Source organism: Danaus plexippus, chromosome 6, assembly GCF_018135715.1.
Source record: "Danaus plexippus chromosome 6, MEX_DaPlex, whole genome shotgun sequence".
Classification (NCBI taxonomy): Eukaryota; Metazoa; Arthropoda; class Insecta; order Lepidoptera; family Nymphalidae; genus Danaus; species Danaus plexippus.
The window spans coordinates 7,982,113-8,006,507 of record NC_083540.1 but is presented as its reverse complement, the minus strand read 5'-3'; the positions used below and the strand labels follow the sequence as shown (position 1 = coordinate 8,006,507).

The 24,395-nt window shown below is 29.5% G+C and overlaps 1 protein-coding gene across 4 annotated transcripts in view; it reads left to right on the top strand.

Moving 5' to 3' along the window:
• Positions 1–24,395, top strand: part of LOC116779101 (uncharacterized) — a 90,567-nt gene that overhangs the window by 21,366 nt on the left and 44,806 nt on the right. For 2 of the 4 annotated variants that reach the window (XM_032673266.2, XM_032673267.2), the window contains exon 1: positions 21,459–21,572. The exons of 1 other annotated variant lie outside the window; for it this stretch is intronic. In XM_032673266.2, the coding sequence (XP_032529157.1) occupies positions 21,496–21,572 (77 nt within the window). In that variant the 5' untranslated portion in view covers positions 21,459–21,495. Of the gene's footprint in view, positions 1–5,547; positions 5,727–21,458; positions 21,573–24,395 lie in introns of those variants that run through there. One more of the 4 variants, XM_032673270.2, reaches the window with a different exon arrangement.

The following is a 24,395-nucleotide window of genomic DNA, read 5'->3' as shown; positions in this document are numbered from 1 at the left end:
GAATACTTCCTGGTCGCTTCGATTGCTTAATGCTTAAAATGAAAACAGTAAATTTGTGATCTAATGTAAATCTGTCTTATAATAGATGGATCTTATGTAGAGATTTTTATGTAGATGATAAGAAATGACACATATTTTATTGTAAATCATAATGCATTATAGTGTCATATATTTTATTTCGTTTTGAAGGAATGGAATTTCATTAGCATTATCAAATTTTTTCATATCTTTTAATATTCAATATCACTTCAGACTATTCACACATAATAGTAACTACGTTCAGTTGAATTAAAATTTTATTTATTACTAAACTAACAATATTTGTATGGATTAAATTTTATCGGTATATTACAAGGGAATTCATGACGAAACAAACAAAACAATCGAAATAAGAATTAAATATATGATAAGAACAATAAATTACAGTTAATGTTATTTTAATAGTCACATAACTACATTGTAATGACATATGACATTATTAAAAAGTATTTCTCCCCTGTCTCAGCCTATTCTAGGAAATTAAAAAATAAATAAGATCAAAACTATTAAGAGCAAATTGTACTACGCGTACACTTTTGGCGTAAAATAATTATTTATGATACTCTATTATCTCGTGGATTCTTTCGTTGTATTTAATTAAAATTTATCAAAAATTCACTTATATCACAGCTGTTTAATACAAGACACATTAAGATCGATATTTTGGTTCCAAAATCTGTCGATTACGATGACTGTTAGTATTCGACCTTAAATTGTTAGGTTTAAGGTCAACGGACTGAATTATGAGTGGTATCTGAGTCATGGGGTTTGAGAAGAACCGAATAGTTATCTTAATGAATCCGATCGCTTTACGCTTACACTGTCATATCGACGGGTTTTCCCGTAACCCAAATATCCTGATGTAAAAACCTTGTTTTTTTTTAAATTAACACATATAGGAAATGAATATTTGAAATCTTTTTTTTAAATAGACAAATAGTTTTGAGACTCAAGTGTTGAAGATCTTTATTAAGTATCAGTAAAGTACCTAACACTCATGCATTGTGGTTATTTTATTAAACTAAGACTCATTTACTAACTAAGATCGATTGATAAACGTCAAGATAATGTGATTTGGACAAACGAACGTAAAATTTGCTGGAAATATATCATATCACTTCATAGATTTACGAATTTAAATTTAGAATTATATTTTCCCTCGCTATGGTATAGAATTGGAGGTAGATATTATAAGTTAAATTACTTAGAAAATAAAATAATTATTCTACATTTTTAACCATTTTTTTTAATCCATTGAGTTGCTGGAGCCAGGTTGGTTATTAAGAGTCGAGAACGGTTAGGAGAGTTTAGTATTATATGAGATCACACATTGACTTACTTTATTTTTTTTTTATTTAGTCTAAAAAATAATGTCCACCTATTCAAGAGGCAAAATTTGCAATTCGATACTTTCAACACTATGTATTTTATTAGTTTTTTCGAATGTAATACTCATTCGTCTATAAAATTGTTTCAAAATCAGTTTAAGAGCAAACTTCCTATAACAATATTTTTGACTACGTTGTCTTCCATGCTTACGATTTACTAGCTTGGATAATAATTTGATAGTTGTACCCATAGCTAAATCCATAAATATGAATTCAAATTATTAATCGCATATCAACATAAAATCGCTTTGAAATATATTTCAAATTACAATCGATATTGTTGATTCGTTTGCACCTTTTAATTTTATACAAAAGTTTTTCTGTTTTATAAAACCCATATTATTTTATTAAAAAAATAAATATTTTTTGTCTACGACAGCATTTTCTAGACTGGTTCGGACGCCGAATTTTATACAATGTGTGCACTGTACACAGAATATAATAAAAACATCGCTTAATGTCAGACGACTTCAAAAATCCGACCATTAAATTAAGCACGGGACGTTTGACACATTATACATAGCGCCAGTAAAAAGTTGTTATATGTTTTTTGAGAGTATATATACATACAGCCAATAAGACGTAAGCTAAACATGTCTAACGTTGATCTGACTCTATTAAAGATAGGAATGAACTTTGAAGGCGAGCAACTTTTAGTTCGCACTCATATGTAAATTCTAATAAGTTATTATTAATATATGCATTTTTTATACAGATTAAATATATTTTCTACATCAGAGTAACAGAAATTTTATCCAGACGAAACTATGTCTGAATATAATGGATTTATTTTATAGGCTTTTTTAAAAAAAGTCTTAAGGGGTTAAAAAAAAATTAAGGTTCTGTGAAGGAGTTGAAGAAGAGGAAAACACCCAAGGGAAAAAGGTTTCATATCTTTCAGCATTTAATAATAATTCTTATTTCTTTCTTAATATCATGAGATTTCTATTACAGTTTTGTAATCTATATTGTTTGTACCACGTAAATATTGGCATTGAAGGCTTGAGATTATCATGGGCAGTACGAAAAGTGTGATGAGTTATATTACATTTATAATTAACTCATCTTCTCTCTGTTTTAATTAACATTGATAGATATACAAATACGGTCTTCTAGCACTCAATATAAAAACGATGAATAAATGTTCCATGAAACATGTCACATATTTTAGACGTCTGTCATATAAAAAAAGACTTAAGGAGGAAAATTACGATGCAACAGTTAGGTACATATCAGAATTTTTCCGCAACATCAGTAAGAACTATAATTTTAATATAAAAGCAGTATTAACTTAAGAATATCGGCAAAAATGTTTGATAATATTACGTATCGCTCTAAATTACGGATTACTGATTAAATATCGATAAGACAATTGTTTTAATTACTTGCCAATATTCATCTTATTATTGCCATGTATTCGGAAGGACATAAGTGAGTTTGAATTAAAAATTATGCCTCTGTAACACCGCGTGCGCTAACTCGTCACCTGTGTGTCGTAACTGAATATCGAATCAACTACATCTAGGCCAATGCCAAATGTTAAACGATGATACGGAATAAGGCCGCCTTCATCCTGATAACTGATTCAGCTCCAAGTGAAAATATCTTTATGACGTCATAGATTTTCAAATTTAAGGCTTTTGTTTATATTTGGTAGTATGCAATGTTTCGATTAAGTTTATGATAGTATGAAAAATCAAGATAAAATTAGGTTTTTTTTTGTTATTATATATATATTTAGAAGTAATACCTCCATATTATATAATTACCTTGTAGATATTTGTGTCTCAAATACTTTTTAGGAAAAGTATTTTTTATTTGCAGACGGCCTTATACGTCACTGTCGCATCCTACCTTGTAGTATATTATAATTTAAACACATCTAAACATTGGTACATAGACGTGGGATGAAAATTCTGTATGATTCACGACCTATTCTCTAAGTTTTGAGTATTAAGAAAAGGAAGTTAAGGATTGCGTTCTTTGTATCAGTTCAAATGTTAATTCATACTTAAAAGTACGAATTTTGGCTAACCATTTAAAAGGTAATGAAGGAATGAAGTCTTGTTTGACAAAGATATGTGTCAATTAATTTTAATCGGTATGTCATTGATCGACAAAAAAGACGACTTATACTTAATATATAGGTATTATATTTATACGTTTCGTCTTTAATAAAAAGTATCGTCTTTATTTGTAGAGGGTTTTTTTACGACAAGATTGTGTAGTGAAATGAATATACACAGTTTTTCTAGTTATAGACTCATACATTTCCGTATATTATAATGTCAACGTAAAGTTTGTGAGTAAAACATAGGTGAATGTACTTAGTTTCACGATGCAGACTTATGCTTGGGGTCTTGTTTCTATTATATGAGAAATTAAAAGAGAACTACGTAAATTATTCGAGTAATAAAAATGTAGGTTGTTGATAGCTCACTTTATAATTCTGATCTCTTATTTATAAATAGTGTTAAAACAAAATTGAATTTCAACTATATGTACTTCATTATATTTTCATATAGAAATCTCACAAATTATATATATATGTATACTATTACTATATATGTATATGTACTACTTTTGCCGTAGTATAATCATAATATCAGAATTATTAGGCTTGCAAAAGACAGAGACGAAACCTTTGAGCATTCAATGGATTCACCGTGCAGGTGCCGGGTCCATCGCGTTGCAGGAAGAGGAGCTTCAACAGTGCCTGGGACTTGCGACCCAGGTGTAGGTTTAAGGGGCCCCTACCTAACGCGCGTTAAACGTTCACCTCCACCGTCCACTCTTCTACCTAACCAAATTTAAAAAGAACCTACTAGGGCTGCTATATAGGGCTAATATATTCATCAGTATACCGAATACCGAGCCCCTGACCGAATAGTCGAATATTAAGCAAAAGAAGTCGGCCGGACTTTAGCGCTAAACCTTGCACAAACGTGATGGTACTGCGCTTGTTTGTTCTAATGTATTCACCCTAAAAAGCTTCTAATAGAAGTATATTACTTCCTAAAACTGAAAAATGTTGTACTGTCTGTCTGTCTGTACTATAACCTTCCTCTTCTAAATTTGACTAAGAAAATAGTTCAAATACTTAGAATTCTTAACGTTCTTGTACAGATGATTATGTATCGGTGCTATGTAGCAATGACTACTTAAATGATTATAAGAGAAATGAAATCATAAATATATACGTAATGGATCATTGTTTTTACTTTACTGGTTATCTCCCTATAAAAAATATATTACTTAAGTATTCGGTATTCGGCCGAATAAAATAAAAACAGCCGAATAGGCCGAATATCATATAGTAACCGAATATTCATAGCAAGCCTAATGATTATCGGTAACTATAATTATTTTATAACAGTTATGGTGTCCAAACAATTAGATAATTTTTTAAGGTTATAGTGAAAAATTTTGTTTCAGTTTTCATTTATAGACAACGTAAATATTTATTAAATATATTATTATAATATATATAGTGTATATAAATAATTGCCAGACAATTTCATAAGTTTTATATATACATATATAAATTAATGGATTTTTGTTAATGTCACCCAAATTTTGCGGAAGCACCCCGTGTTTTGACTTTGACCTATATGAGGTGTCCATTTTGACGTCACGTCATAATAGGTAGGTCGTTTTCGTGACCTTAAAATAATTTAAGAGAAATGACAACGGTCATATAGATCCGTGAATAACCTGGGCACAAGTCATAAGAAATAAACCATTAAAACTAGATAATCGAAATCGATTTGATATCGATTATGAAATCGATTTTATTAAAATTATTATTGCATCGTACGTTAGTTTTTATGATCGTTGAAGTGGAATTACGGTGAGTAACCATATATTACGAGTGGTGGAAATACTTTACAAAGGTCATGTTGAATCCGTTGTCTACTGTTATTGTTATTTGCGCCCTCATTAGAATTTATTATTATTAGTTGCAATCAACAGTAAGTATTCATTAACACTGAAATTAAATTTATTGTAATGAAATGTCAATATGGAATTGAAAATCGCCGAATCTCAAGGCTTGAGTCTCCGTAGTCGATAGCAAGGTGATTAGTATTTCGGGCGTGGTGGGAGCGCAGTCTCTCGCCGCCAGTCGCTCCGTGCGCCCGCTCGCCGCCACCGCGCGCGCATCACTGACGCGCGTCCCGAATACATTTCAAAAATAGAACACATTTGAAAATAGAACTCGTGTCATATGTGTGTTAAGTGTTTTGTGCCAGCATAGTGGATACAGCTTGCTAATAGCTTTCATCTGAGTTTTTGCAAGAGGTGAGTTTCTACTTTATTTTCTATATATAATATATAATTCGTGCGGAAACGTTGTAAGTGATAGTTTTATATTTAATATTAACTATAATTATATATGCGTGTAAATTGAAAAAGGTTGATTGATGCGGAACTAGAATTAAACAATTCACCAAACTATATGCTAATATTTATTCCGTAGTAATAATATAATTGTTTTGCATATAAAGTAACAGCAACGTTCGCTAGTAAAGATATCAACGTCGTCACGTACGCGTTGAAGTCTTTACAATGAGCGCATATGGACTGATTGTTGAGAATTTGATTTTGTAATGTATTTGTATTTAAAGGACATTTTTTTCTAGAACACATAGACTTCCTTTCATTTTGAATAACTTTATAATAAATAAAGATCGTACACGACTTGAAAGTAAACATTTATTAATTCAAGTACATACATATTTAATTACAATGTATCATATAGAGCTGATTTATAGTACAAAAAAATTACGATTATTATTAATATATTATTATTTTTAATGAGATATTTAATAAATATGACTAAAATTTCTTTTGTATTTTTTCAGAACTATTAAAATCGTAATTAAACTTAAGGCATTATTGACCTGATTTTAAATTATAGCGAATAATCTTTAACGAGCTATTTAATAGAAGCTATTAGTTAAAAAATATTTAACAAATGCATTGTGAAACTTACTTGACAAAAATGTCAAGAATTACGTCTTGCGAAATTTCATACTACGACACACTGGAGAATTTAGTATTAGAGGCTGGCGAGGTGAACTTGTCTTTAATTTTAAAGAATTATTTTTTTTAATTTATTTATATATTTGTATTAAATTATGTTATTAAAGTTTGTGTTAAGAATATTAATCTTTAATGTCGCAAACAATAATTAGATATTCATGTCAAAAGGTCATTTACTGGCCTTAATTTTTACGTACTAAAGAATGGGTTCGGAATTCGTTCCAGCATCATTGCTGAGTAATCTCAGTTTCTCCAATGTTACTGCTTTTCTAATTTTTTCTTTCTGATTCTAAAAAAAAGTTATTCGTTATACAAATATTTGCAGGCTTCAAAGCCAGCTCTTTATTTAATATTTCTTTTCGGTCATGAATATTTGCCTCTTTAAGTTTGAAGTGGTCAAAGACACCAACTCTTTAGTCCTTATGACCTAGAGACCTGTAAAGAGAATTGATTTTAAAATGACTTATTATAAAGAAATACACAAATATATATACATAGGTGTATTTAAGTTAATTAATATACCATATATTTATTTGTTTATACTCGTAATTAACATTTGTTACATCATAATCAATCAAATTATACGATTAACAATCAACTAGCTTTGATATAATTTAATGAAGGTCGAAAAATATATATTTTTTTCTATTTATTTCTTTAAAGTTTGCACAAATCGTAAGTTATAATTCTATTACATAATTCAGCTTTATTGTTAAGGAATATTAAGAGGTTAGCAAGACTTTGCTTGTAAATTTTCAGATATTAATTTATTTTTATTTTTCAATCTAATAACAGTTGAGATATTTCAATATTTTAATTGTTGTTTAATTTTAAAGGATAAATATCAGCCCTTTCTTGGAGTAATTAATAATAATTTCTGCTTGATATGTTTCGAACTAAGTATGTATATGTCATCTGTATTGTGACAGACAGACCCGAAACACTACAAAAATATTGTATGCTGTAAACGATTCGATCGAAAGTCTCACGCTCCCGCCCATCAATAGAATTTCATCACGCGTATTTATAGAATAGAAATTAACATAAAATAAACCACGCAGCAGCCTTATCACAATAGTATAGAGTCTAGAATCGTACATCAAAATAATTCGATACAATTCAATATTTGACAAAGGAAAGCTAATGGCCCGTTTAACCAAATAACGTTGGTATTGTCACAGTTGACAATAACATGTTGTCAGGTTGTTTGGTAATAATGGTACTGCCAATAGTTGGATCACAAGATACTATCATCTGCCCTCGACTTTGCTGGTGTGAATATTTTTCTAGTTAGGTAAATCGAGCTATTATTATAAGTTAGTAAATTAAAAACGTCTGCCAAAATACTTATTAGCTAAGTGTCTTTAATTTAAATAATGTACATATTTTAAGCCAGTTTTTTTTATTACTTGTAGCATAATAGTCTACATAATGAGATCTATAGTTTTCATTTAAATAATAGTCTACAGTCTATAGAGTCCATGGCTAATAAATTGTATAAAACTAAACCACTTTTATATCACATCACTTTTATATCACCTATCTTTCCACAATAATCTGTTACACAAATTAATTAAATTTATTTTTTATATATAATTCACATATGAGCACGTATTCACGTATTGTTTTACTCACATTTCCGAGTTTTAAGGCCATCGGAAGCGCATGATTTAATGGGCATATTTTACAAGAGAACCATTATATATTTTCCGATTCGTGAAACGTTACTGCTAGAGCTTTGTAAATTGGACCTTAATTTACGCCGATAGAGTTCAAATTCGTTCGGGTTATTCAGTAACAATATCCGGCACTTTCAGACGATTCGCCAAATTATCTTAAATAAACGCTACATGCATTTACTTAAATATCTTGTTTTAATCATATTCGATTTACTTGGTCTACTATACAATTCCATGTTATAAAATGAATAAAATATATTTTCTAGCTTTTGCTTTGAACTGTGATATATAATATATAATATACATAATTTATAAGATATATAAATGGCGCAAGGCATTCTGTTGCGAAACACGGGCGTTGGATATCACTCAGAACGAAAGTAGATTGTGGCCTCCGAATCAAATAAGCAGTAGTTTATACGTGATTATATATTGACAAAAAAGGATTTTAAACGATCACTTTGACATATATTTTGGCCCTTTTTTATTTTCTTAACATCATAATTTAAAAGAAAATGTATTGACTCGAAGTATTCAATAAGGTACAGCCGGTGAAAGCTTGTGTATATATTTACTTTCCATCCAGAAGCAAAAACATTACAATGGTGATCACATGACAATGGTAAATGATATTGATTTATTGATTTTACTCTTTGACTCAAACATGATGTCTCGATCATAGACAATTGTTACAATTTTAAGATGACTTTGTTAATGTTAAATCAAATCGTATATAAAAATTAAATACGAATATCTGTTTATACACATAGATGTATCAAAAAAACTAAACAAATATATATATTTACATATATATATATATATATTAGGAATCTCTGTGTGGAAGTTTCTAGAAGTTTATACATAAATACTATAAAAAATTCCGTCTGCTTTATTTTAAGTTTTCTGTACGAAATATAATAAATAATTCTTAATAGTTGTTAGTTTATAATAGAATCGGAATTTTATGAATAAATTGCGTTTAAAAATGATATTTATCCATTCTTATATTAAAGCAATGATATAATATATTGATTTGAAAATTATTACACGTTTCTTGCGATGAGTCTAAACATTAAGATAACGAAGGAGTCTGTTTAGGAGGTGGCGTCTATTTGATGAAACACGTTTATTCTGATAAGGTCACAAAGTGGCTACAAATTACGACTTACGTTTGAACATGACTATTAATATTATACAAGGAAAATTGATCTTTCATGTATAAAACATAGAGAAGTCAATAGCGTAAAACTAAATCGATGAAAGAGACGATTTGGATAAAAACAATATGTATGTTCAATTATAAATAACAAGGAAATTGTATTGATCAAATATCATAGCAAAAAATCAATCACTATTAACATGTTGTATCAAACAATAAATATGTGTACAATGAAGTAATGAATTACAAAAAAACTAACTGAATAATTCATAGTTGTTCAAGTCATTATATTGTTTGAAACATAACGGAGCTTATTACGGAGTGACAATTGACAGTTGAGTCAAATCGTACCGTAACTTTTTCACTGATATCATTACATTGTTGGAAAATTTTCTGTATACTTTTGTAATATATAAATATAATTAAAAAAATTTTTTTTTGGTCTTTTTTATTCCAGTTCTTTTTCTGGAATTTCAGTGGTATGCTTTATGGAAAATCCAACCTTACATTGTACATCCGTAGGACCAAAAGCAAGGCACATAATTTACTCTGAAGTAGAACTTAATATTTAACCAAAATCGCCAACCATCCTTGACCCCGCACTTAAATGATTCTTTAAAAACTGATCTGTGTGATATATGATAATATCCACTTAATATTCAATGAGGTATCGCCAACTAAAGCAAATGAGCCGGATCTTCATCACTGGATTTTTTTAAATTAAGAATATATAATTAATCAATAACTGTTAAAAAATGTTTTAAGAAACTTGGAAAATATTAATTGATTCAGATCAAAAGTATAGTTAAAATTATTATAGTATAGTACTATTTTATATTTCATCTAGTGGAGATGAGTTTTAAATTCGGATGTTTTGTTTCTTATTAAATAATCCGTCTCAATCTCAATCTCAATCTTACACTGTAAGTTTTTTTATTATTTGTATATCTCGTATGTATATTATACGTTTTATTTTTCATTATTTAGTTACGATTTAAATTATAATTCTTAACTTTGTTGTATAACTTAAAAATAACTTGTTTTCGTTGTATGTTGTTTGAGGACGATATTATCTAACATGAATAAAATTCATATATAATAGGCATATATAATGTATTATCACGACGTTGTCTCGTGTATGCTGAGTGTCCGATAATTAAAATTTATATTAGAATATAAACAAGGTGATTTTTACTAAATATTTAATTTATTAATATATTATAATTAAAATGGCAAGGAGTTGAGATATATTCGATATGACAATGGAATTTGAAGTTAACGCAGTACGCGAAAATATTGATGTAAAAGAAAAGTATCACGCCTAAATATGAAATCGATTTCCTGAAAGTAATGTGATAAGGCTATATCTGTTAAAAAAGACCTGAACATGCATAGCCATTTGATTGGGATAACTACAAAGTCAGATGCATATTATATTAATAAAGGTCTAAACTGGACGCAACAATATATAAAACCACTCAATTAGTGTAAAAAAAAAATCTATAAAAGTGACAAAGACTCGAAAACGAATATTTTCTTTTTATCTATAACTAATTAATTGCAAAAACCCATCTAAAACTGGAGGCATGTTGCCAAGTGGCACGGGACGGTGCGAATGTTTACGACTGCATGACATTTTGGTAAACTCGTTGTAAAGCACAGGTAACCAGACGACCTTACCGCCTACAGTGTCCTTATACTATTGGTGCCATTTATGAATTATGCAGTCAAACAATTTTATGACTTTTTTGTTTGTTTATTAATTATACTATTTGGACAGTGTCAAAAATCATAACTGTTCTTTTTGTGTACTAAATTTATTATAAGTTATAAAGTTATATAATTCTTTAAAATCGATATTCTCTATAAAATATTTAGTAGTAAAAGTTAATTAGTATAGAATATTGATACACATTCAGCATCTCTTGTTGCGATAAGTATGTTCGTGTTTCAACTGAAAGTGACTTCGTAGAAGAAAATGACATTTTCTCATCCCATACTGCAATGAATGAGGTTTAAGACAATATGTGTTTTTTACTATCTTTAAAGATATGGATACATTTTTTAGTTAAGTATATATAAACTAGATTGCATATAGTATGTTTCTAGATCACTGTGACTCTGATTTATTTATTAACCCATTCACAAAACATACTGTTGAATATTTGGTTTGATATTTTTCATAAAAAACTGCTATATGGAAGTTATTTGAACTTATATTTATTTATTTTTAAATTGCTCTAAATATACAATATACTTCTGTATTTTCATATATACGTGCAATATGTACCTAACTTCACGTTTAAATTGGCCTTTCCTCGTTTATGATTTCAGTAAAACCCTTCTGTCAAAGTTAGATGCAGGCGTCATAAAGATGTTGAAGTTGTGGCTCGGGCTCGCGCTAACGGCTGATTCATCGGCTTTATTTAGGGATCGCAATAGTTTTGGGATGAGTCTAAAAAGGCCATCGGAGCTCTATAAACACCTGAGAGTTTCCAAGAGATACATCCTGGGGAAATCCCAGGATGACGTCGTTACATCGCTCCCAAAAGACAAAGATGCCCCAGAGCTAGAGTCAAGGCTTCAATTCCACAAGCAGTTTATGATAGGAGCGCAAAGTAACAGAGTAGGGTTAGGGTCAAGTAGGAAGGTCCAAGATACGGATATATTGAAGTCTTTTATTCGGCAAGACGAGAATGATAGATATAAGATCCATGCAATAAGTTTAGAAATGCAGAACGAGTGGTTAGACATAGGAGATTTTTGCATCCCATTAGCACTAAAATGGCGCACCTTAATCCATGATTGGTCGCCAGCATTGCTAAAATTCTATCTCAATGCGTTCCAGATGACTCTCCCAGATCAAAGTAATTTAGTGAGATGGGGTAAAGGTACCGAAAAGACTTGCTATATCTGTGGGAAGGCAGTTGGAACTGCTAGGCACTTGTTAGTGGGATGTAAGGTACTCCTCGATAGCGGTCAATACTCGCGTCGTCACGATAGGGTTCTAGAAATCATACGTGAAGCGGTTAGTCTTTCGGTAGCCAGAGCGCAAAAGAAAATAACCACAAACGAGCGATCAGTAGGTTTTGTGAGAGAGGGCACTAGGGCTATAAAAACAAATGTTAAGCCTTACTCCATCCTTAAAGCGGCTACGGATTGGACTATAATGATGGATACGTATGAAAAACAATACAAAATCCCCGAGGATATTTGTGCGTCGGCCTCCAGACCAGACATATTTATGTATTCGCGAATCTTAAAGCGCGTTGTGATGATAGAGCTTACGGTTCCTTGGGAAACCAACATCCCCAAAGACCATACCATCAAGGTCAACAAATATTACGAGCTCACAAACGAACTCACTCGAAATAGGTTCGTCGTGGATTTATACGCGGTAGAAGTGGGAGCGAGAGGTATAACGGCTAAATCTCTCTACAACCTGCTAAAAGACTTGGGCCTGTCCAGAACTCACATCAATTCGTTCTTGGAACGTACTTCGAAGGCAGCCCTAGTAGGTTCTTTTCAAATATGGTTAGGTAGGGAGAGGAGCTTGGATAGTGGAGGTGAGCGTTTAACGCGCGTTAGTTAGGGGCCCCTTAAACCTACACCTGGGTCGCAAGTCCCAGGCACTGTTGAAGCTCCACTCCCTGCAACGCAATGGACCCGGCACCCGCACGGTGAATCCATTGAATGCTAAGAGGTTTCGTCTCTTTTATAATAGTATATTATGTTCTAAAGTAATTATGAATTAAGTCTGCCTTCTTGATCTCTTTTTTCAAATATTAAAATTTATTTCATCCCTTCTTAATTATTCCTTAATAAGTAATCTTTCGATGAGATGATAAGAATTCATAATTTTTTTCTTTAGTTTATTTTGTAGGTAAATATATGCAGATATGAAAAAAATAACTAAAATTAGTTCTAGGTTAAACGTAATAATTCTTTCCTATATCACTGGAATATATTTTAACTAAAGTATAGATGTATTGGTTTTCATTCATCAATGTGATAGAATGATTTAAGATCTGCTTAAAATGCACTGTGACTCGTCCATGGCGATCAAATTTCTATGTTAAGTGATGTCGTACTGCATTCCACCGCGTGAGTTAAGATTTCCTGCAGTCTGTATGCAAAATTTTTCATATTATAGTATTGTCTGTTTATGTACATATATGGAATTACATTTTGAAACAAAACAACAATGTCATTGTTTTAAAATAAATGTTGGAACAAATGTGGTATTGATATTAACAAAATGAAAATGAAACAACAGGTTTCCTAGCGATCAATTATTGAGACAAGTATTTGAAGTGTCACAGTCTATTAATAAGTGAGTAATTTTATCAAAATAAAATTCACATTTATCATATATGTAAATCCATTTAAAACGACTTACACATTCTCATAAAAAAACCCAACTTCTAAATCCTAAGCTCTGTAGAGAAATGAATATCAAATATTACTATTAATCCTACTCCATAGTACCATCTAGAATGTTATGGAACTTTCTCATACTTAGTTTCTGGGACAGAAGTAATTTGCAGTTGAGATTCCGTCGGTAAGTAATTTATAAGTTATTGTCGCTGTGTCCCCGATATAAGTTTATGTATGTAAATAAAATAAGGAACTATTAATTAATCTCCTTCTTAATTTTAAATATACCTATCATTAAATCTGCCCCGACTTGATGTTTACTGTATATAAGTGTAAATGATAAATAATTTATTTCTTGTTACATATTTAAATCGTTTTTTTTAATATAAGTTATAATTAGATATTATTTATCTCTATTAATTCTGCAAGTATTGTCCATTTGGGTATACGTTATATTTTAAGATAAATAAATTGTTTAAAATTTTAAGTTGACTTCACAACCTTGAGACTATAATATTAGCACTTAATTCCATTTTTACATTAATTATGATGGTTTCTATCAAACGGCCAAACTGTAAGTATCGTTGTTAAGTAACTACATTACCGTGAGTTATTCAACCGGGCTGGAAAACAGAGCATCGCGGGGAAATTTTTGTCGTTCAAGAATTTTTTTTCATTTCTTTTGTCAATGAAATAAAAAAAAAAATCCTTGCATAACTTACGGTGGATTGCATATCGTATGTTTAACTACTTTTGACTCGGCTTTGTGTGATGCTATTGACTCTTCTATTTCTGAGTTGCAAGACATAAAACTTTAGCTTCGGAATATTGGTTGTGACTTTTGCTTCATTAAGGAATATCATATGTTATTACGAAACAGTATGTTTTCAAAGTTGTAATATTATTGCACAAAATTTTAACGAGCTAACGAAATCGTAAGTGCCAACTCAGACACTTATGAAATCAAAACAAACTCCTGGGTGTTTACTTAAACAACTTTTGAGCATTTAATTTCATCAATGATAGTAACAGCTACATGATCTATTAACTGATATTAATTAAAACAATGTCTTCATCGCGAATATTTACATACAACCGTTTCAAAAGTCCAAAGCTACCCTAAAGCGCTTGCTAAATAATTCCCAAATCTTATCTCGTTTTTTGCATAAAAATACTGCATTAGCCTTGCAATTCAGGATTTACAGGTTAAGTATTTTGACTGCCAATAAACCTTGAGATAAATTAACGGTTAAGTTAAGGTCTTAATAGTGTTCGTGTTACAGTTATTTCTTTATATCTCCGAAATCTTTGTCTCCATATACAGAAAAATATGTATCTAAAAAGTAGGGCAGGAAGGTTTCATTATTGCGAGACTTGCCGCCTGCGTTAAAATGAGTACATATATCACATGATATTATAAAATGTTTATGAACAGTTACATCGTTGAAATATACCCGTGTATATAGTTTTTTTCCCACATCCCTACATGAATTAGAGGAATTAATTTGTCAACTTCAAAGGAATCATTTGAAAACTAACGAAATCAATATTCTCTAGATATTAATATTTTTATAAATATTGAAAACATTTTAATTGCGCGTACAGTAATCTCACTAATCTTTAAATTATATGTTCCTCAAATGTATGTTACATCTGCTTCATGAAATACATGAAAGGTTTGACTGCTTTTATTATGATATGTCTGATTTAAATGTCTCATTATAATTTTTTTGGAGTTGTGTCAAGTGCATCTCGTCTGAACATTCATAAAGCAGGTCTTATTAAGTATAAAGAATTCTTTAACATCATTAGTCAAAAGTCAACTGCCAGTATGACGCAAACTCTTTGAGAGATGATCGGAATACTAAAGATTAAAAATAGTCTGTGTTTAGAAGAAATAAATTAGAAGTATGTCTTTATATTTAATCAATAAATTGTTTAAATATCTTTAAGGTTAAGAAAAAATTAAATAAATATTTTACCCTTAAATTAATTGTTTCATAAAAACTAGATAAATTGTCACAAATATTGTACTTAGGAATAATATAGCACAGTAATGCAAAAACATAAAAGTATGACAATAATTAAAGCATTAGGTCGCAAAAGATGGAAAGGCTAAGGTGAGCGGAACCTCGCGATCGGCATAGAATAATCTCAATGTATTTACTTAAATTATAGGACTGGCCTTCTTTGTGCTTCAGAGTTTCATAGATATTTACTGATTATTTCTGATGTATCTTTCATATTTATCCAATTATTGGTAGCTGATATAATTAACTTTCAACGCAGGATGAGATTTGTCTTACACCGACTGTAAACACAATATAACCAAGGTATAAAAACTTCAAGTGATAGTTCCATATCAATTACGTAATGAAAGTTTTGTTTTAATTAGAATCTCCTTGGTAGCGATGATACTAATTAAAAAATTACATCATAATCAGAGGAGTCATTAGAGTTGAAAATATTTAAAAAAATACAATCAAACAATTTACATTTCATTTATAATCTATAACTGTGTCATAATTTTTGGATAGACCACTTATATCAAATATAATTAAAAACAATTTTTTTTGTTCCCTTATTAATTGGATGTGTCCGTATTAAAACTTTCACAACTCGGTTGCGTTCAAATGAACGTTCAAATTTTAACGAACAATTTAATTAGATATATCTTATCAGGAACAGTTAAATATAAACTGTACACGCATTATCTTAGAAGTCATTACCGTTTGATAACAGAATCTATAAATCATTTTAACTGACGTCTAACGTGAGGGACGACTAAAGAGATAAGCGTTACACGGATAGCTTGTGATGTGTTCACTGTTACTACATATTAGCCGGTATCAAGTTCAATTTTTTTTTTCAAATTAATTTAAGTTTTTCTTAAAATTTTTGACATATTTATTCGGCTTTCGTTGTAAAAAATATAAGATTATATTCAAACTGTATCTTACAATAATAAAAAACAAATAATTCTATTTTAATATTTCATTCACTTTACGTGTAATTGATTACTTTTACTTACCTTTTTTTCAATTTAACACAAGCAACGTGTTTAATTAAATCGTCTATTCAGCCATCGCTCGCTGTGTTTTTATTATCTGTTATCAGTTTTGAGGTTATATTTAAACAATTTCATAACGATTAGATAATTAATAAACCACTAGTAAATGGATACGAGAATTGTGATAGTTTTAGTTTACAGTAAATAAAATAAAAACATGCAGTAAATGCGCTGAACAGCGATTAGTTGGGGACTGTTTTATAACAAGTTGAAGCATGATGTTACGGTGAAAGTAATCGATTTGTATGCTTACAAATCTTATAATAGTGCATAGTTGCATAATGATTTATAGATTGTTTTACTATGAATGTATTTAACTTATCGATTGGATATGCTCAGTATTTTTTATTAATGATGCATCTTTGTTTCGGGTGTGTTTCGTTTCGTCATTAAATTCCAGTTGTAAAACGTGATCACTAGCGGTTTATATAAAAAGTAGGTTTATAAAAATAAAAATAAAATACTAACAAATCAAAATTTTTTACTGACATCGGTTTTTAAAGAAAAGTTTTTAACTTTTTAAGTAACTACAAAAAATTTCTATCTCTCTGTGATGGGTAAAAATTTCAGTACCTTAGTTGTTTATACGACACCTCTCCTTACCAAAGGCAATAAGCATGCAATAAGTTTGCTTATTGTCCTGATGCCTTTTAAAAAATGTCACTGTTCTGAGTATAAATTTTATGTAGAACTTAAAGGAGATTTGTTCCTTGATTTAAGAAATCCGTTCGTATCTCGATGTTATTATCCAACAAAACTCTACTGCAAAAGTATTACGACTGTTCAGTTTAAAGTTACTTGACCTATTTTTTTATTGATGTCACTTCCAGTGTGCGAGTTAAGCATTAAGCATTCGGGTATGTAAGTGTCGACTCCAACAAGCAAACTCACACAGCATGGTAATCAGGTGAAAATTGGATTTTATAATTGTGTTACAGCCCAGGAAATTTTAAAGGATAGTTTCTTTGTTACTTATCTACTAAGATTTTTTAATAAAAAGGTAACGACGAAAAGATATGAGACAATTGATGCATCAAACGTTAACTTTTATAACATATCCAAGTTATAGTTATTTATTGGGTCAAACGTACAACCCAGGGGAGGTGATGTAATATAAACGGTAAATAGACGTATTAAAGCCTTAAGTCAATTGGCTACAGATTCACTCTATCAACAAGGAAGCGTCATTGAGTAATATGATGAATTAATATAATATCAAAATAATTATTAGGTAATCTTGTGAAACATTCATGAAAGCTATATTTATAATTAAACTAAGTTTAAATAATTAACGTACATTAACTGTTTGGCTACATATAATTTAAAACATCTTTAAAATTATATCTAACTAACTAAAATGCTGATCACAAAATAATAGAATTATACTTTAGCTAAATTTAAAATTGAGGTCAGATAATCAATCATTTACTTTAATAAATTACATACAATACGTACAGATAAAAATTATGGAGTATTAGTGAAAATAGTTGATTTAATATGAAGGCTGTGTGCAAGGTCGCCGGCGCGTGTCGCTCGAGTTCTATATCGTAAGATATTTTTATCTGAATACTATCGGTGGAAGTGAATGTTAAACTCACGGACGTTTCAAAGGCTTCGTTTTTTTTAACATCTATTTCGATTGACGTAATAAAGGAGCCGGCCATCGTGTACTAACAATGCGGAATATGCTTTCGATTTTCCTTTTTATTCCATCTCTCTTTGAGTTTACATAGTTCTATGTATATAAATAGTATCAACTATGTGCTTTCCCGATCTATTTATTTTTTATTCATATGTAAAATAATTTCTTTCAATTGGTTTTTAATCGGTTTTCAGCCAGGCTGAAGTTTTAGTGGTATAAAAAGTTTTCTTTAAGTTACTGTACAGTAACTAGGTGAAAACCTTAATCAAATTAACTTGAGACGTTTTAGCGTAACTAAGAAGGATACACACGATAGAGATAAAACTTTCACATCAGTAATTTTAATAGCATTAAGATATATGACAATATTGAACAATAATTTCCTATATAGAGTTAAATAAATGAAGGTTTTATGACAATTTTAAATAGTAAATATTTTAAATTTAATTAATATATTCTACAAATCAATATCACTCGTTGTATCAACAGAATAAAATTAATACAAAACAAATAAATAATAGCTACATCAACAACAATCTATAATCCGATGTTATCACCGCCCACTTACTTTACAATCAGAAAAATTAACCCTGAATTAAGACTCATTTGGTTCTTAAAGTCAGTTGCACATAAATAACCCCCGCCTCCTGATTGGACTCCATCTTGATAGAAATCACTTGATTATTCACAGTTTATATTGAGAAATGTGGTTACTTTTTTGTAAACATGTTCTTAATTATGTATTTACTCAAGACTTACTTAGATATTCACAGTTCCTTCAGATTAGTTTTGAATTCGTACCAGAGTCTTGTAAAAATAAATCGAATTGTGGACTATTTGTTGTTTATGAATCACAGTCTTATTTAAACTGCAATTCAAATATAAAACACGACTAACTCTACAAATAAAACATTCTAAAAGAAGTTCCTTGTTGTATTAAATAAATGTATGAAAAAAAAAAATCTTTGAAATTCAACATTAAAAATAAAATTGCTTACCGTTTAAACCGCGATTTACCGGCAATGATCGATCAATAGTGATAAAAAAAAAACCGAAGTATTGTTTATATTGGCGTGTGTTGCTTATATTACCTACAATGAGCATGACAGAGCTTACATCACTATACCTACAACAATTAAACTAATAAAGCCCTATAATAATTACACAATTTTTCCCAGGCTACTAATGCAACAGGCTATTGTAGCTTGAGGATGTGATTAAGTCCATATTTATAATATCATCCTTATTTCTAACAGCATAAGAGCTAGAAAGTCACAGCAACATTAATATAAACGTTTTTAAATGGCTTTTATTTTTATTAGTATAAGGATTATTTTCATTTATAGAATACGTGTTACGTGTCATACTCGTACCTCTCATTCCACACAGTTCCCGATGTGAATAACTGTGATAGCCGTCATCTATTAGTCAACATCGCTAATAAAGAGACTAGACTTTTTGTTGCCACATTTTTTCTTCTAATATATGGGCTTCATTAACTCCGTTGAATACAATAAAGTTATATTAATTTTTTTCATATAATTAAAACAGCTATGAAAACATTTGTAAAGAAATAATTATTTCGAAATCACGTCCGAAATTATCTATAGAAATAAATTTCGTTAATCATTAAGATAGTTTTATCAATTTAATAAATATATATTTTTTAAAACAATGTGAGCAAAAATCCAGAACAGTTATTTTGGCAGTGCGATGTAAGTTTAGTTAGTATGCGGATGTCGTTTGATAACGGTGAAGTGCCAACGGTATTATTGTTTTAACGATTTTAAATCGATATTGATATTCCACAGATAAAAAAAAAAACAACCACAGGTGATAATGATCGAATCTTTCAATTATTCAACGCTCACGATTCAGTGTTTAAGCGAGATTTATAGAAAATATCAAGGAAATTATAATTAATTTTATAAATAATAGTGGTATGGAGATCATTAATATATTTTTTATTTTAATTAATAGCCTATTTTATTTACAATATATTTTAAATATGAACTGTGAATATTTTTTTAATGAAAGCCTCTTCATCAGTGTACAAACATCTGCCAAGAAGGAAAAAAATATTCTTTTAAGTTCAACCAAAGGTAAGATTATAATAAAATTACATTTTAACTTAAGGTTTCCATTGTAAGGATCAACTACGAGAGCAAGAACCAATATTTTAAAACAAATCTATTCATACACTAGAGATATTAAAAAACTTTGAAATAAAACTGAAATGGAATAAATCCTAATATTAGGATAATACTAAGGTCATTCAAATAAGAATAGGAGTTTTATATAAAGTGTTTTATAACGATAACGAAATACGAGTGTCTTGTTAGATAGGATAGTAATGTTATTCAACATAATACACACAACATATTTAATGCAAAAGTATATTTTTATTCATAATTCTCCTTCAAAAGTGCCGCTCGCTATCATCTCGCCAATCGGATACAATTTCGACAGGCTTTCGGCAGCAGACAATAGTAGGGAAGCTATATATAGGTCCATAATAAAATCTCTTGTATACATATAAATAAAACATTATGCGTTATAAGTTTTTTTTTTAATAAATAACACATAAGAAGTATATCATATAAATCTTTTTAACGACTCTCGTAATAGTTATAAAGACTAATGGTCAGAATTACTGTACTGTACATATTCTCTTCGTTTAACTGAAATCACTATATTAATATTTCATAAAACTAATGGTGCAGAAAATTTATATATTTTCGTAATATTTTAAATTTTAAATTTAAACACTTACACTTGTTCATATAAAGAATACTTCAATGATATAAAAGCCTTAATAGCTCAATTGTGATATAATAGTAATTTTATATTAACAAATTAAATTAAACACTAGGTTTGGGAGCATTCACAATTACATCAGTAGATTTTGACAATGATAATCTCCTCTCGTTCACTCGAACGTCGATTCAAATACGTATGAAAGGGATTACCAAATGTAACAATGCAAGTAATATAACAAGAACTTGAAATTTTTATGTTAATAAGATTGCGATGTGCTGTTCTAATTATTTCATTAGTTGAGAGTGGGTTGAAGTGTGTGGACGTATAGTGTTTGAAGGATGGATTTGCGAAATCATAGACTCTTCAGGCTGAAGAAGACGAACCTGTCAAGGTCTTCGTCTATATCTACGCCGAGGTATGTACGTGAAAGTTTAGGCGTTTTTCCGTTTCTATTCACGCCTCATGAATTTTATATAAGCCATCACGTGATTGTCTGTTTAGGTAAAAGTATATCTCTCTACAATAAATGATATAAAAGAAATAATTTAATGGTACAATGGCATAGATAGTGTCAATCTGCGTGTAAAGGAATGTTCTATAGAGTCAATCTGCGGACCGATACGTCATTCAGGGGTTTTAAAATAGCAGAAACCCTTCGGATACAACAATAATGGTTGCATTTTTGTTAGCCTACATCGTTATGAAGATACATTGAATTATAAAAGAGATGTCATTCAAAGATAGTATACGCAAGTCACCTGACGAGGAATTATTCTACAGATAATGCTCAAAATAATCCATCAGATGCGTGCATTCGTTTATTTTTACTATTAAAAAAGGTAATCGTATTTTAATCTACCATTGACGAGGGTATTTTAGATAGAGAGACACTTTCAACACTTTGTTACTATTCACGTCTTTCCTTATAATTATTTTTACCATATATATTTTAATATTGTTCGCGTGAGGGTTCTCGTACTTGTTAACTATTTACCTCTATAATTGATCCATCTAAGGTAATTAATATAAACATGACTAAAGCATCCTTGATACGCTTTGAAAACAAACATTACTTTGTTGTTATAAGCACGGAGTAAGGAAAGCTATCTTATTAGTTATTACTGAATGAGAATGTTGAACAAATTAGTTTTTATTTTATACATAGTCTGTAATATTTAATATGCGAATTCACTTCAATATTTATAAACGAATAAAGCTTTAACATACATAGGTATTATTATGTTGTAGAGTCAATGTTATGTTTAGGAACGAAATAATTTTTTGATTGTTTTAGAAAAGACCCTTAACAAAATCTGTAAAATTAGTTTTACCTACATTTCAAATTTTCGTACTCGAGGCATTGTTGTTTACTTCTTTGCACACAATAAAAATATCGTACTTAATGCTAAGATGCACGCTCAAAAAGCTAACTATTGATTGTAGAATAAAAAGAAGGTATTATTAGGATAAAAAGCGAAATTTTCAACTTCCATCAGAAAAAAAAGAAGCCATTGATGATTGAACAATTCGTAATGACTGCGTTTGTGTTACGCAATATTTAGTTTGAGACTGTGATACATAGTTAAAGTGAAAGTCTTTGTGATTCTGTTAAAAAGTAAATTTCCGCGATTGTGTATGGAATAATTATTCTTAAATGAGAAGAAAGAAAGAATGAAATAAGATTACTGTCTATTTAAGGTTCTACTACGTCTAAACCCCTTCTGAAAGTTTTTGACACTGGTATTTAGAAGAAAAGACATTTATCAAAGAGTCATTTAGTTTTACGAATTATAAGTACACTTGATATTTTTTACAAAAATATTTCTACATCGTATTAATTAAGAAAACTATAACATAAAAGTCCTATAAGCTCACCTTGCTCACTTAATTTTCTCACGACCATAAAAACAAAAAATATCTACAGTTAATTCCTTTTTCGGAGCGTCAAGTATTAGTAAAATAACTATTTTTACCAAAAAAGGAACAAACCATACACACGGATCTCTAAGGAAATAAAATTGTATATTTTTTTCCTTGTGAATTCAAATAATATCTTTAAAAGTGTATCCAAAACTTAACTATTAAATATTACTTTATATAAAACATAGCAAAATATAAAATTCAATAATGATTTTATTATAAACTAGTCAGCTACCATGTCTTCGACGTTTTTCTTCGTTAAATTGTAGCCTACATTTTAATAGAGAGTTCTAAAAAAAGGAAAATTACGTAAAAGTCTATGAATTAGTTTTTATACCATACAGACAGACAAACTTTTTTAAGAATATAGTTTTGATTTCTATTATCGTAATAAAAATTCCTCCTATTATTATTTTCCTTGCATAATTAGTACTAACTTAAGGGTATACAAAATTTGTATGACATTTTTGACATTAGATATTAAGTGACTTTTGTAATAGCGAAAGTAAGGTCAACGAACCAGTATGAAAATTTATGTATAGTTTTGAATAACTTTATCTTTTATATTGCAATCGAAACAAATACATATTTTTTAAATCATCATAATATTTATTAAGCCATTCTATGAAGAGTAATCGGCGAGATATTTTATGATCTATAATACTTTCACAATTTCTGTTTAAATATAAAAATTTCTACTATCACTATTTGTGATGCTTGTATAGTTGGAAATAATTTTATAAATAAATAAATTTAATGGAATGAATGCCACCTAATGATTCGGATGTGACATGAACTTATGGCGGTCAGTTTAAAAATATTAAATAAAATTTCAATATTAACTTGATAGACGGTTTAACATTCGCGAAAAAATAATATTATAAAATTTAAAGGAAAAATAAGACCATCTAACAAATAGCAGCTATCATAAAAATCTAATACCTTAAAATATACATATAAGAGATTTGTTAAAATTCTGCCAAGTAAATCTCATCTCAAACAAATCTTCGAATTGTCGGTTTGTTGTTTCTGTTTTGACCTTGGTTAAATGTCAAATGTCACTTATATAAAAAATGCCCTCTGTAAACTTGGAGTTTGTCGCTATAATTTTACCGTCCATCTAAACTGATTATTTAGAACCTACAGAAAAGACAAAAATATGTAGTTTTCTTTTAAAATGAAGTTCAAAAATAAGGGTAAGGTGTTCAATTTGTCTTCGTTTTACATTTTATTTTTGCGCTTATTAATTTCAGTACAAAAATCGATTTTTATCACGTTTCCACTCGTTCAGCTTTGTTGACATAGTAGTATCATGTAA